This window comes from Manis pentadactyla, chromosome 4 (genome assembly GCF_030020395.1).
Source record: "Manis pentadactyla isolate mManPen7 chromosome 4, mManPen7.hap1, whole genome shotgun sequence".
Lineage (NCBI taxonomy): Eukaryota > Metazoa > Chordata > Mammalia > Pholidota > Manidae > Manis > Manis pentadactyla.
Window position 1 is genome coordinate 154,861,008 of NC_080022.1, and position 16,151 is coordinate 154,877,158.

The window sequence follows — 16,151 nt, forward strand, 5'->3', positions numbered from 1 at the left end:
TGGGTCTGTTCTTGTGCCAGTACCAAATTGTCTTTGCAGTAGAGCTTGAAGTCAGGGAGCATAATCCCCCACCTGCTTTATTTTTCCTTCTCATGATCGATTTGGCCATTTGGGGTCTTCTGTGGTACCATATGAATTTTAGAACGTGATCTAGTTCATTGCAGAATGCTGTTGGCATTTTGATAGGGATTGCATTGAATTGGTAGATTGCTTCAGGCAGGATGGCCATTCTGACAGTATTAATTCTTCCTTTCCATGAGCAAGGGATGTTATTTCCATTTATTGGTATCTTCTTTCTCTTGACTGTCTTGTAGTTTTCAGTGTATAGGTCTTTCACTTACTTGGTTAGGTTTATTCCTAGGTGTTTTATTCTTTTTGATGCTATTGTGAATGGAATTATTTTCCTGATTTCTCTTTCTATTAGTTCATTGCTAGTGTATAGGAAAGCTACAGATTTCTGTGTGTTAATTTTGTATGCTGCAACTTTGCTGAATTCTGATATTAGTTCTAGTAGTTTTGCAGTGGAGTCTTTAGGGTTTTTTTTGTACAATATCATGTCATCTGCAAATAGTGACAGTTTGACTTCCTCATTACCGATCTGGATTCCTTGTATTTCTTTGTTTTGTCTGGTTGCCGTGGCTAGGACCTCCAGTGCTATGTTGAATAACAGTGAAGAGAGTGGGCATCCCTGTCTTGTTCCTGATCTCAGAGGAAAAGCTTTCAGCCTCTCGCTGTTCAGTATGATGTTAGCTGTGGGTTTATCATATATGGCCTATATTATGTTGAGGTACTTGCCCTCTATGCCCATTTTGTTGAGAGTTTTTATCATGAATGGATGTTGAATTTTGTCGAATGCTTTTTCAGCATGTATGGAGATGATCATGTGGTTTTTGTCCTTCTTTTTGTTGATGTGGTGGATGATGTTGATGGATTTTCGAATGTTGTACCATCCTTGCATCCCTGGGATGAATCCCACTTGGCCATGGTGTATGATCCTCTTGATGTATTTTTGAATTCGGTCTGCTAATATTTTGTTGAGTATTTTTGCATCTACGTTCATCAGGGATATTGGTGTGTAGTTTTCTTTTTTGGTGGGGTCTTTGCCTGGTTTTGGTATTAGGATGATGTTAGCTTCATAGACTGAGTTTGGGGGTATTCCTTCCTCTTCTATTTTTTGGAAAAGTTTAAGGAGAATGGGTATTATGTCTTCTCTGTATGTCTGATAAAATTCTGAGGTAAATCCATCTGCCCCTGGGGTTTTATTCTTGGGTAGTTTTTTGATTACTGATTCAATTTTGTTGCTGGTAATTGGTCTGTTTAGATTTTCTGTTTCTTTCTGGGTCTGTGGTGGAAGGTTGTATTTTTCTAGGAAGTTGTCCATTTCTTCTTAGGTTTTCCAGCTTGTTAGCATATAGGTCTTTATAGTATTCTCTAATAATTCTTTGTATTTCCTTGTGGTCTGTCGTGATTTTTCCTTTCTCGTTTCTGATTCTGTTGATATATGTTGATTCTCTTTTTCTCTTAATAAGTCTGGTTAGAGGCTTATCTATTTTGTTTATTTTCTCTAAGAACCAGCTCTTGGTTTCATTGATTTTTTTCTATTGTTTTATTCTTCTCAATTTTATTTATCTCTTCTCTGATCTTTATTATGTCCTTCTGTCTTCTGACCTTAGGCCTCATTTCTTTTTCTTTTTCCAATTTTGATAATTGTGACATTAGACTGTTCATTTGGGATTGTTCTTCCTTCTTAAAATATGCCTGGATCGCTATGTACTTTCCTCTGAAGACTGCTTTTACTGCATCCCACAAAAGTTGGGGCTTTTTGTTGTTGTTGTCATTTGTTTCCATATATTGCCGGATCTCCATTTTAATTTGGTCATCGATCCATTGATTATTTAGTTACATGTTGTTAAGCCTCCATGTGTTTGTGAGCCTTTTTCCTTTCTTTGTACAATTTATTTCTAGTTTTATACCTTTGTGGTCTGAAAAGTTGGTTGGTAGGATTTCAACCTTTTGGAATTTACTGAGGCTCTTTTTGTGGCCTAGTATGTGGTTTATTCTGGAGAATGTTCCATGTGCACTTGAGAAGAATGTGTATGCTGTTGCTTTTGGATGTTGATTGAACAAGTTTCTTAAGCAAAGTACTGATTTCCTCATCTGCAAAATAAAAATAATGGGAATAATCTTACCTATCTAATTGGTTTGTTGCCAGTATTATTTGAGGTAAAACATGAAAAGCTCTTAGCTCAGAACCTGATATATAGTATGAGTACTTGATAAATATTATTTATTAGGTTATAAATATCCAAAATAGTTATTTCAATAACAAATCAAGACTTTTTTTTTTTTAAATAATTATTTTTTATTGAAGGGTAGTTGACGCACAGTATTACATTACATTAGTTTCAAGTGTACAACACAGTGGTAGAACATTTATATACATAATTCTAGGTTCTAGCTATCACCCTACCAAGCTGTTACAATATCTTGACTATATTCCTTATGCTATACATTACATCCCGGTTACTAATTTATTTTACCATTGGAAGTCTGTCCTTTTTTTTTTTTTTTTGTGAGGGCATCTCTCATATTTATTGATCAAATGGTTGTTAACGACAATAAAATTCTGTATAGGGGAGTCAATGCTCAATGCACAATCATTAATCCACCCCAAGCCTAATTTTCATCAGTCTCCAATCTTCTGAGGCATAACAAACAAGTTCTTACATGTAGAACAAATTCTTACATAATGAATAAGTTACATAGTGAACAGTACAAGGGGAGTCATCACAGAAACTTTTGGTTTTGCTCATGCATTATGAACTATAAACAGTCAGTTCAAATATGAATACTCATTTGGTTTTTATACTTGATTTATATGTGGATACCACATTTCTCTCTTTATTATTATTATTTTTAATAAAATGCTGAAGTGGTAGGTAGATACAAGATAAAGGTAGAAAACATAGTTTAGTGTTGTAAGAGAGCAAATGTAGATGATCAGGTGTGTGCCTGTAGACTATGTGTTAATCCAAGCTAGACCAGGGCAATAAAACATCCACGTATGCAGAAGATTTCTCTCAGAACAGGGGGGGTGAGGTTCTAAGCCTCACCTCTGTTGATCCCCAATTTCTCACCTGATGGCCCCCCTGCGACTGTGCCTGTCTTAGGTTGTTCCTCCCTTGAGGAATCTTACCCGTCTCTGGCTATCCAGTCATCTTCCGGGGCCATACAGGGAAATGTGAAGTTGGTAAGTGAGAGGGAAGCCTTATTGTTTGAAAAGGTTAGCTTTTTACTTCTTTGCATATTTATGCCCTGTGGCTTCTATGCCCAGCATTTGTCTTGAGGTATCTTTACCACTTGGAGGAGTTATGATACTCGGTAAATTTGATATGAGGCATGAATTCTATTTAAGGGTTGTAATTAGGAAGGAAGAAGAAAAGGTATAGAAGTAGCAGGCGGAAGAAAACATGGGAAGATTGATTATTTCTTTGACATATCGTCTTGTAGAGTAACTTCAGCATATATAGGTTTTAAGCTACTACCTAAATTGCGCACACACATTAACATAATAGGAGTATAGTTACATAACCAAAGCATATCTGTAATTACCAGCCATCTCCAGTGAAACCAAGAAAACCATTAAGGCACCTTAGGCATTTGTGAAAACTTATCTATGACATGGTGGATATTGTCCAACTGAACTTGAACAGTCTGAGAGAAATCAGACAAATTAAAACAACCCATTCCTGGGGAATGTTCACATGCCATATGTTCTTTTAACAGTATATAGTCTGTAGTTGTAAGAGTTTGGAGCGCTACAATTTGCACTTCTCCAAATTCTTGGTTGAGTTCCAACAGTATAGATCCAGTCAAATTTGTTGTTTTACTGTATGCACAGGCAAGCTTAGATATCTCCTTCCTCATTCCCATGGCAAGTCCAGGAACTGGTGGGATGAGTGCATCTACAGCTGTAGCAGTGCGTGAATCTTTGTTGGGGTATTTTGATGATCATCTTCTGGCATGAGTCTTCCAGAGAGTGCAGATGTTGGAAGTTCTTTTTCATATCGTATCTTAGTTCATTTTCGGGGTAGCCCAATTAGGCTTTGATCCTCTGTATAAACACAAACAGACCCTTTGCCTACACTTTTATATGCCCTTTATACCCTTATGTAGAACTCGTTGGAGGTTACCACACAGGAACTGCCTTTTCTTTTTTTTTTGCTTTGTTTTTTTTTGGTATCACTAATCTACACTTACATGACGAATATTATGTTTACTAGGCTCTCCCCTATACCAGGTCTCCCCTATAAACCCCTTTACAGTCACTGTCCATCAGCATAGCAAAATGTTGTAGAATCACTACTTGCCTTCTCTGTGTTGTACAGCCCTCCCTTTTCTCCTACCCCCCCATGCATGTTTATCTTAATACCCCCCTACTTCTCCCCCCCTTATCCCTCCCTACCCACCCATCCTCCCCAGTCCCTTTCCCTTTGGTACCTGTTAGTCCATTCTTGAGTTCTGTGATTCTGCTGCTGTTTTGTTCCTTCAGTTTTTCCTTTGTTCTTATATTCCACAGATAAGTGAAATCATTTGGTATTTCTCTTTCTCCGCTTGGCTTGTTTCACTGAGCATAATACCCTCCAGCTCCATCCATGTTGCTGCAAATGATTGGATTTGCCCTTTTCTTATGGCTGAGTAGTATTCCATTGTGTATATGTACCACATCTTCTTTATCCATTCATCTATTGATGGACATTTAGGTTGCTTCCAATTCTTGGCTATTGTAAATAGTGCTGCAATAAACATAGGGGTGCATCTGTCTTTCTCAAACTTGATTGCTGCGTTCTTAGGGTAAATTCCTAGGAGTGGAATTCCTGGGTCAAATGGTAAGTCTGTTTTGAGCATTTTGATATACCTCCATACTGCTTTCCACAATGGTTGAACTAGTTTACATTCCCACCAGCAGTGTAGGAAGGTTCCCCTTTCTCCACAGCCTCGCCAACATTTGTTGTTGTTTGTCTTTTGGATGGCAGCCATCCTTACTGGTGTGAGGTGATACCTCATTGTAGTTTTAATTTGCATTACTCTGATAATTAGCGATGTGGAGCATCTTTTCATGTGTCTGTTGGCCATCTGTATTTCTTTTTTGGAGAACTGTCTGTTCAGTTCCTCTGCCCATTTTTTAATTGGGTTATTTGTTTTTTGTTTGTTGAGGCGTGTGAGCTCCTTATATATTCTGGACGTCAAGCCTTTATCGGATGTGTCATTTTCAAATATATTCTCCCATACTGTAGGGATCCTTCTTGTTCTATTGATGGTGTCTTTTGCTGTACAGAAGCTTTTCAGCTTAATATAGTCCCACTTACTCATTTTTGCTGTTGTTTTCTTTGCCCGGAGAGATATGTTCAAGAAGAGGTCACTCATGTTTATGTCTAAGAGGTTTTCGCCTATGTTTTCTTCCAAGAGTTTAATGGTTTCATGGCTTACATTCAGGTCTTTGATCCATTTTGAGTTTACTTTTGTATATGGGGTTAGACAATGGTCCAGTTTCATTCTCCTACATGTAGCTGTCCAGTTTTGCCAGCACCACCTGTTGAAGAGACTGTCATTTCGCCATTGTATGTCCATGGCTCCTTTATCAAATATTAATTGACCATATATGCCTGGGTTAATGTCTGGATTCTCTAGTCTGTTCCATTGGTCTGTGGCTCTGCTCTTGTACCAGTACCAAATTGTCTTGATTACTATGGCTTTATAGTAGAGCTTGAAGTTGGGGAGTGAGATCCCCCCTACTTTATTCTTCTTTCTCAGGATTGCTTTGGCTATTCGGGGTCTTTGGTGTTTCCATATGAATTTTTGAATTATTTGTTCCAGTTCATTGAAGAATGTTGCTGGTAGTTTCATAGGGATTGCATCAAATCTGTATATTGCTTTGGGCAGGATGGCCATTTTGACGATATTAATTCCTCCTAGCCACGAGCATGGGATGAGTTTCCATCTGTTAGTGTCCCCTTTAATTTCTCTTAAGAGTAACTTGTAGTTTTCAGAGTATAAGTCTTTCACTTCTTTGGTTAGGTTTATTCTTAGGTATTTTATTTTTTTTGATGCAATTGTGAATGGAGTTGTTTTCCTGATTTCTCTTTCTGTTGGTTCATTGTTAGTATATAGGAAAGCCACAGATTTCTGTGTGTTGTTTTTGTATCCTGCAACTTTGCTGTATTCCGATATCAGTTCTAGTAGTTTTGGGGTGGAGTCTTTAGGGTTTTTTATGTACAGTATCATGTCATCTGCAAATAGTGACAGTTTAACTTCTTCTTTACCAATCTGGATTCCTTGTATTTCTTTGTTTTGTCTGATTGCCGTGGCTAGGACCTCCAGAACTATGTTAAATAACAGTGGAGAGAGTGGGCATCCCTGTCTAGTTCCCGATCTCAGAGGAAATGCTTTCAGCTTCTCGCTGTTCAATATAATGTTGGCTGTGGGTATATCATAGACGGCCTTTATTATGTTGAGGTACTTGCCCTCTATTCCCATTTTGCTGAGAGTTTTTAACATGAATGGATGTTGTACTTTATCAAATGCTTTTTCAGCATCTATGGAGATGATCATGTGGTTTTTGTCTTTCTTTTTGTTGATGTGGTGGATGATGTTGATGGACTTTCGAATGTTGTACCATCCTTGCATCCCTGGGATGAATCCCACTTGGTCATGGTGTATGATCCTTTTGATGTATTTTTGAATTCGGTTTGCTAATATTTTGTTGAGTATTTTTGCATCTACGTTCATCAGGGATATTGGTCTGTAGTTTTCTTTTTTGGTGGGGTCTTTGCCTGCTTTTGGTATTAGGGTGATGTTAGCTTCATAGAATGAGTTTGGGAGTATCCCCTCCTCCTCTATTTTTTGGAAAACTTTAAGGAGAATGGGTATTATGTCTTCCCTGTATGTCTGATAAAATTCCGAGGTAAATCCATCTGGCCCGGGGGTTTTGTTCTTTGGTAGTTTTTTGATTACCGCTTCAATTTTGTTGCCGGTAATTGGTCTGTTTAGATTTTCTGTTTCTTTCTGGGTCAGTCGTGGAAGGTTGTATTTTTCTAGGAAGTTGTCCATTTCTCCTAGGTTTCCCAGCTTGTTAGCATATAGGTTTTCATAGTATTCTCCAATAATTCTTTGCATTTCCGTGGGGTCCGTCGTGATTTTTCCTTTCTCGTTTCTGATACTGTTGATTTGTGTTGACTCTCTTTTCTTCTTAATAAGTCTGGCTAGAGGCTTATCTATTTTGTTTATTTTCTCGAAGAACCAGCTCTTGGTTTCATTGATTTTTGCTATTGTTTTATTCTTCTCAATTTTATTTATTTCTTCTCTGATCTTTATTATGTCCCTCCTTCTGCTGACCTTAGGCCTCATCTGTTCTTCTTTTTCCAATTTCGATAATTGTGACATTAGACCATTCATTTGGGATTGCTCTTCCTTTTTTAAATATGCTTGGATTGCTATATACTTTCCTCTTAAGACTGCTTTTGCTGTGTCCCACAGAAGTTGGGACTTAGTGTTGTTGTTGTCATTTGTTTCCATATATTGCTGGATCTCCATTTTGATTTGGTCATTGATCCATTGATTATTTAGGAGCGTGTTGTTAAGCCTCCATGTGTTTGTGAGCCTCTTTGCTTTCTTTGAACAGTTTATTTCTAGTTTTATGCCTTTGTGGTCTGAAAAGTTGGTTGGTAGGATTTCAATCTTTTGGAATTTTCTGAGGCTCTTTTTGTGGCCTAGTATGTGGTCTATTCTGGAGAATGTTCCATGTGCACTTGAGAAGAATGTATATCCCGCTGCTTTTGGATGTAGAGTTCTATAGATGTCTATTAGGTCCATCTGCTCTACTGTGTTGTTCAGTGCTTCCATGTCCTTACTTATTTTCAGCCCAGTGGATCTATCCTTTGGGGTGAGTGGTGTGTTGAAGTCTCCTAGAATGAATGCATTGCAGTCTATATCCCCCTTTAGTTCTGTTAGTATTTGTTTCACATATGCTGGTGCTCCTGTGTTGGGTGCATATATATTTAGAATGGTTATATCCTCTTGTTTGACTGAGCCCTTTATCATTATGTAGTGTCCTTCTTTATCTCTTGTTACTTTCTTTGTTTTGAAGTGTATTTTGTCTGCTATTAGTACTGCAACCCCTGCTTTCTTCTCACTGTTGTTTGCTTGAAATATGTTTTTCCATCCCTTGACTTTTAGTCTGTACATGTCTTTGGGTTTGAGGTGAGTTTCTTGTAAGCAGCATATAGATGGGTCTTGCTTTTTTATCCATTCTGTTACTCTGTGTCTTTTGATTGGTGCATTCAACCCATTAACATTTAGGGTGACTATTGAAAGATATGTACTTATTGCCATTGCAGGCTTTAAATTCGTGGTTACCAAAGGTTCAAGGTTAGCCTCTTTAGTATCTTACTGCCTAACTTAGCTCGCTTATTGAGCTGTTATATACACTGTCTGGAGATTCTTTTCTTCTCTCCCTTCTTGTTCCTCCTCCTCGATTCTTCATATGTTGGGTGTTTTGTGCTGTGCTCTTTCTAGGAGTGCTCCCATCTAGAGCAGTCCCTGTAAGATGTTCTGTAGAGGTGGTTTGTGGAAAGCAAATTCCCTCAGCTTTTGTTTGTCTGGGAATTGTTTAATCCCACCGTCATATTTGAATGATAGTCGTGCTGGATACAGTATCCTTGGTTCAAGGCCCTTCTGTTTCATTGTATTAAATATATCATGCCATTCTCTTCTGGCCTGTAGGGTTTCTGTTGAGAAATCTGACGTTAGCCTGATGGGTTTCCCTTTATAGGTGACCTTTTTCTCTCTAGCTGCCTTTAACACTCTTTCCTTGTCCTTGATCTTTGCCATTTTAATTATTATGTGTCTTGGTGTTGCCCTTCTTGGATCCTTTCTGTTGGGGGTTCTGTGTATTTCCGTGGTCTGTTCGATTACTTCCTCCCCCAGTGTGGGGAAGTTTTCAGCAAGTATTTCTTCTAAGATACTTTCCATCTCTTTTCCTCTCTCTTCTTCTTCTGGGACCCCTATAATACGGATATTGTTCCTTTTGGATTGGTCACACAGTTCTCTTAATATTGTTTCATTCCTGGAGATCCTTTTGTCTCTCTCTATGTCAGCTTCTATGCGTTCCTGTTCTCTGATTTCAATTCCATCAATGGCCTCTTGCATTCTATCCATTCTGCTTATAAACCCTTCCAGAGTTTGTTTCATTTCTGCGATCTCCTTTCTGGCATCTGTGATCTCCTTCCGGACTTCATCCCATTTCTCTTGCGTATTTCTCTGCATCTCTGTCAGCATGTTTATGATTCTTATTTTGAATTCTTTTTCAGGGAGACTGGTTAGGTCTGTCTCCTTCTCTGGTGTTGTCTCTGTGATCTTTGTCTGCCTGTAGCTTTGCCTTTTCATGGTGATAGGAATAGTCTGCAGAACTGGGACGAGTGACGGCTGGAAGGACTTCCTTTCTTGTTGGATTGTGGCCCTCCTCTCCTGGGAGAACAGCGGCCTCTAGTGGCTTGTGCTGCGCAGCTGCGCGCAGACAGGGTTTCTGTTTCCTGCCTGGCTGCTATGGAGTTAATATCCGCTGTTGCTGTGGGCGTGGCCTGGCTCGGGCAGCTGCTCCAAAGTGGTGGAGTTGCGTGGGAGCAGGAGCGGCTGGGAGGCTATTTATCTCCGTAATGGGCCTCCCTGCTCCCTGCAGCCAGGGGTTAGGGTGCCCAGAGATCCCGGATTCCCTACCTCTGGATTAAGTGACCCGCCCTGCCCCTTTAAGACTTCCAAAAAGCACCTGCCAAAACAAAACAACGCCCACAAAAAAAAAAAAGAAAAAAAAAATTTTTTTAATTTAAAAAAAAAAAAAAGTTTTTAATTAAAAAAAAAAAAAAAAAAGGTGGTCGTTCGTTTTTCTTTATTCTCCGGTGCCAGCCTCAGGCCTCTGCTCACCGGTCTTTCTGCCCTGTTTCCCTAGTATTGGGGTCCCTATCCCTTTAAGACTTCCAAAAATCGCTCGCCAAAACCAAACAGCAAAAAAGCAAAAAAAAATGGTCGCGCGCTTTTCTTATGCCCTCTGTCGCCCAGCCTCCAGTGCCCGCTCACTGTTCTTGCTGCCCTGTTTTCCCAGTATCGAGGGCCCTGCACTCTGGCCCGGATGGCTGGGGCTGGGTGTTCGGCAGTCCTGGGCTCCGTCTCCCTCCCGCTCTGCCTGTTCTTCTCCCGCCGGGAGCTGGGGAGAGGGGCGCTAGGCTCCCGCGGGGCCGGGGCTTGTATTTTACCCCCTTCACGAGGCGCTGAGTTCTCTCAGGTGCGGATGTGGTCTGGATATTGTCCTGTGTCCTCTGGTCTTTATTCTAGGAAGGGTTGTCTTTGTTATATATTCATAGATATATGTTGTTTTGGGAGGAGATTTCCGCTGCTCTACTCACGCCGCCATCTTCTCAACAATCCAAATCAAGACTTTTCAAAGACATTTATAAAGAGATAACTAAGCTACTGGCAATATGATACCAATGCTCTTAACACATCCTTGCCACTAAATGTAGTTAGGACTAAGACTCACATAGAACTAGTAAATCTATCCTGTAATATTTTTCTCCTAGGATCGGTTTGATGGTTGTAATATAATTGCTTTACTTATGAATTAATATATTAACATATTGATGAAGGGATTAACATAGGTCCTTCCTGAATTGGTTTCAAAATTTTTTTCTTAAATTTTTTCCTATGCGAATTCAGGATAAGTTGCTGTTTTTATTTTGATACAGTGTTAATGTTTATGCCTGGAAGGGTAAAATACTGTATTTCTTAATTGCAGCAGAATGGCCAAAGACTATGACAGGTCTTCCCAGCACATCAGGAACAACTGCCAGTGTGGTCATCATACGAGGCATGAAGATGTATGTAGCTCACGTGGGTGACTCAGGGGTGGTTCTTGGAATTCAGGATGACCCGAAGGATGATTTTGTCCGAGCTGTGGAAGTGACTCAGGACCATAAGCCAGAACTTCCTAAGGAAAGAGAACGAATCGAAGGACTTGGTGGGAGGTAATCACTGTGCTGTGTTGTCTTTCCTCTCTTGGTTCTGTTTAGTCCTTCTTGGTTTACTAAACATACTGACCTACTTCTCCCTTTTAATGAAATTACTCTCTTAGTATTACAAGTTTTCATTTGTCTGATAAAGTACCCATGTGCATTCATTTTTATCTCATTATTTTGAATTGACTTTTATTACTGATGATGGCTCCAAAGGGAAATATTTTAGTGGGACTCAAGTAACAACACCTTCAAAGATTTATTGAAAACTTTTTACCTAAGTATTGATCAGCATGATCTTGAGAATCTAAACAGAGCAGCCCTTAAGAGTTCCAGGGCAGAATAGTTTCAGTCTGTCTTTGGGAATGGAATTTCATGAGAATTATCCTTTAGCTTTTTTCTTTTATTTCTGTTGTATGTGCTGCAAACCTTTGCTAGTTTTTCTTTTCTCTATTTGAACTTGTCTTAATGTGTACTTTGTAAGCTGTCTTAATGTATAGATAATTTTTAAACTGTGAATTGAAACTGACTTCATAATATTTTTGTGATACAGTATTTTTATGCTATAAACTAAAATACAAAATGTGAGATTATTCTAAAAGTTAGAAGCATGAATTACATGTGAAAAATAAGAATTATCCCAATACTAATTTTTAAAAATTCAGGGTCCGAGGCAAGTTAAATAGAATACAGTGTTTTCTAAATAATTATTCTAACTAAGGCCTTAGCATGATATTACTACTTGTCTTTTACTTGTTTTTATTAAGTAAAAATTATCTTTTTCAGAAACAATAAACTGGGCGAGAGTTAACATCCTTAAACTATAGAGTTAAAAAAAATCAGTAAGAAAAACACCAAAACTCTGCCTTTCCCTGATAGGTAGATAAAGGAGAGGAAATTTAAACAACAAAAGTGCAGAATAATAGTAAACATTTGAAAAAATGTTGTTAACATTGAAATGAAACTATTTTTCTGCTATTGGATTAGCAAAGATTAAAAAAAACAAAGCTACTACTCAGTATTTTTGTTGAAATGAGTCTTTTGTTGGTAGGATTATAAATTGGTACAACTAGTATAGGAATATGATATATACCACTAGCTTTAAATGTTTACAGACTCAGTAATTTCAGGAATCTACTCTAAAGAAGAAATCTGAAATGTGAGCCAAAATATCTGAATAGCAGTGTTTAATGATGGATAAAGACTGAATATCACTTGAAGGTCCAACAGCTGGAGAATGGTTAAATATGATGCAGCCATTAAAAATAATATTTAAAGATCAAATTTGAAAATATCACGGTGTTATGGCAATTTTTAAACATAAGTAAAGGTACAGAGAATAGTGAAATGAACACTCATGTATATGGGAAAATGTTTAATAACAGGAGAATGCTTATTGGTTACAAAATAAGTAGGATATAAAATGTGTCATTGCAACTATGCAGAGAAGTAGGAATAGGATAGAAATTCACCAAATGTTAACATTTTTCTGAATGTTGATTTCTATATAGTCACCTTTTTTTCTTAGCATTCACTCGGTTAAAATTCAGGTAGCATAAAATGATGTACTGTAGAGGGTCTCCCAGCTACTACTGTCCTACAGTCTACCCAGTTCTTATCCACCTACAAGAAGCCAGTATTACTGGGTATCCCTTAATAGAGAGAGATTCATATGCCAGCAAGTATGAAGCTGTACCATGTGTGAATATACCATCATTTATTTATCAAGTCCTCCTGTTGAAGGATATTTATTTCAAATTTTTTCATTACAATCACTACAACAAAAAGAAAAATCCTGCTCATGCATGTTTTTGTACAGTGTGAATGTATTTTTAGGATCATTTCTTAGAAGTGTGATGAGTGGGTCAAAAAGGAGTAGGTTTTGAATGTTGATAACTATTTGTCTCCATGGAGGTTGTACCAGTTTACACTTCAATCAGCAGTATATGTGGATAGAACTTTTGTCATACCTGATTTTAGATTTTTTAAAAAGGCATCTTGGTGATGTTTGATTTGAATTTATGTTATGAGAAAGGTTGAGTATCTTTTTGTTTAAGAGCCATTTATATTTCCTTTTCTGTGTATTTCTGTTTGTATTCACTGTTCATTTGGGGGAAAGTTATTAGCCTTTTTCATATTAATGTGTAGGAGCCACTTACACTTTAGAGAAATTAGTCTTTTTTAATTAATGTAAGTAATTTGTGTCTCAGATGCTGTTTTCACGGTTTTTCTTTTTATTATCCTCCTGGAATATTTTTCCCACATGGAAGTTTATTTTAATGCAGTTAAGCTTATCAATCTCTTCTGTTACAGCTTCAGGTTTTTGTACCATACACACAATTCTCACATTCTGAGGTTATTAAATTCTTTTATGCTTTCTTCTAGTATAGCAGTTATGAATATTTTTGGCCTTGGGAACCCTTTATACTCTTAAAAAATGAGGACCTCAAAGAGTTTCACTTTATGTGGGCTACATATATATTGATTTTACCATATTAGAAACTAAAATGGAGGCATTTTCAAATATTTGTTAATTAATTGAAAAAGAACTATAATAAACTCTGTAAGTGTTAACATAAATAATGTTTTTAATGAAAAAATAGCTATTTTCCAAAACAAACCTTTAGTAACCTCGCATTGTTACATGGTTTTGAAAATCTCTTCAATGTCGGGCTTAATAGGTGACAGTTAGATTCTTGTATCAGCTTCTACACTCAAACTGTTGTGTTGCAATATCTGAAATAAAATGCGGCCTTATATAGATATATAGGTGAAAAAGGGAAGAGTATTTTATTAGGTTTTCCATGGTTTGGGGGTACTCCGCTTTGATACTATTGCAAATCTCTTCTTTGATACTATTGCAAAACTCAAAAAGAGGTAATTTTTTAAAGGTTAATAATAATTTGGTATCTAAAATCATATCAATGTCTTTTTCATACTCTTACATTATGAGCCATTGGTTAAATTATTTTTTATCATGCATGGCTTTTTAAATTAATAAGCTTCATTTTTTTAGAGCATTTTTAAGTTCAAGCAAAACTGATGAGAAAGTGCAGAGAATTCCTATATATTCCCTGCCTCCTCCTATATGTACATCCTCTCCCAGAATTAACATCCTGCACTAGAGCAGTACATTTGTTGCCATCACCGACCCTCTTTGACATGTTACTTTGAAAGTCCACAGTTTACACTGGGGTTGCTGTTGGTGGTGTACATTCTAGGGTTTTGACAAATGTATGGCATGTATCCATCATTATAGTATCATACAGAGAAGTTTAACTGGCCTAAAAAACCTCTGTATTCTGCCTAGTTTATCCCTTCTTCCCCCTTACTCCTGGCAACCACTGGGTCTTTTGTCTCCATAGTTTTGCTTTTTCTAGAATGTCATATAGTTGGAATCACATAGTATAGTCCCCATGTGTCATTTTGTAACATATTCATTGGTTGTTTGTAACAGGTTAGCTGAGTTATGCAGATCTTCCAAAGATTGGCCCATTTTATTATACAGTGTAATACCAAGTCTTGTCAGTCTGTTAAAAACTACTGTATCCATATGGTCATAGTATTATTATGAAAATAATTTTGACCTCATAGACGCCCTGAAAAGGTCTGGAAGCATATTTTGAGAAGCACTTTTCTAGTACTTGTGTGGTTTCATCTTTTACATTTTAATCTTCAGTATCTTTGAAACTTTAAAATCTAAGCTATATAGTAGGGATACAAGTTAGTATTTTTTCCTTGATGGCACTAGTAGCCACTTGAAACAATTATACATATTTCCTTCTGATTAGAACACTTCCCAGGCATAAAATCCTTCTTCAGTGGGAAGATGATCTTGAGTTTACCGATAAATATTGAATGTCAGCTATGTTATAAGGTAACATTGCTTATTGCAGAATGACCCTTGAATGGAACTGCATCTGGGTAGGGAAGATTTTGAATGGACTGTAAATTTCTATTAGGAAGCACAGAGCTTAGTTGCCCGTTATTACATGCAGTTTGACCTGTGCAGGGACCAGGAAGTCAAGGGCTATTACAAAACCGATTCCTGTGGCATATGAAGCTCAGTTGGATGGCTAGAAAATGGCTCCTGTATTTCTGTAAACTGCTGAAGACTACATGACTAAAGCTGCCGTGCTAGTATACTGTGTTTCCTGTCCAGAATCCTCCGAAGTTATGAGCCTGGTTTCAGGCTGCAGTCTGATGAAATGAGTGTGAAGGTCAATGTGTATCTGAGACTGCTGCTTACTGCTGGTAGTCATATAAAGTGGACTTTGCAGTTACAAACAATTCCTGTAATATTTGGGTCCTTGTCTGGGCTTTCTGTTTTTCTGTACTATATGTTCATGTTTTAGTACCATACCTTTTTTTAAAAATTGAGACTTAATTGTAATATTGATCTTTTCTCATTAATATTTAAAATTTTAAAATGAATCTTAAAATTATATATATTTTGATTATTAATAACTTTTTTTAGAGTTTGTTTTTTGTCTTATCACTTAAAATACCATCTGAATAGTTGGACAGATGCTCTTTGCCATTTGGGAGCAGGTGTCCTTTTGCCCAAATTGAGCTGTTTTATTACAAGTTATTTCCTTTTTTCCTTCTGTCTCACCCTAGGCAACTGGCCAGTGCTCTGTTTTTCTAGCCTTCTGTTGCTGCTCAGTCAGCTCTCTGCATTATCAGGCTGTTCTTTGTGTATGCCTTTCAGTCATACAGGACAATAGCAGAGAGTGTAATAAAGCAGCATCTTTTATAACATTGCTTTGATTTTTTTGATGTTGGATTTAAAACTTGTTGTTTTAGCCAGTACCATTGTCTTTTGTTCCTCAGAAACACAGAGACCATAATATCTTTGAATATTAAGTATCAAGAGAGCTCTTGGTAGAGTTGTATTAGAAGCAATTTGGGTAGCTACTGTAATTACCTAAGTATTAAGCCTTACTTTTTAGGAAATAAGTTTAGGAAAGAACAATAGGGCCTGTTATGGTAGGAAGGCAGAACGTTGGTATCTCTTCTGTAACTTAAGTTTCATAGATTCTTGTGAATGGTAGATTTAGTGTTTACTCTTTTGTTTGCTTTTTGAGG

The 16,151-nt window shown here is 37.4% G+C and overlaps 1 protein-coding gene across 4 annotated transcripts in view; it reads left to right on the forward strand.

Moving 5' to 3' along the window:
* LOC130683540 (protein phosphatase 1D-like) overlaps positions 1–16,151 on the forward strand; it is a 223,398-nt gene that overhangs the window by 14,501 nt on the left and 192,746 nt on the right. For all 4 annotated transcript variants that reach the window (XM_057501272.1, XM_057501271.1, XM_057501270.1 and 1 more), the window contains exon 2: positions 10,847–11,075. In XM_057501272.1, coding sequence (XP_057357255.1) covers positions 10,847–11,075 — 229 coding nt within the window. The remainder of the gene's footprint in view (positions 1–10,846; positions 11,076–16,151) is intronic.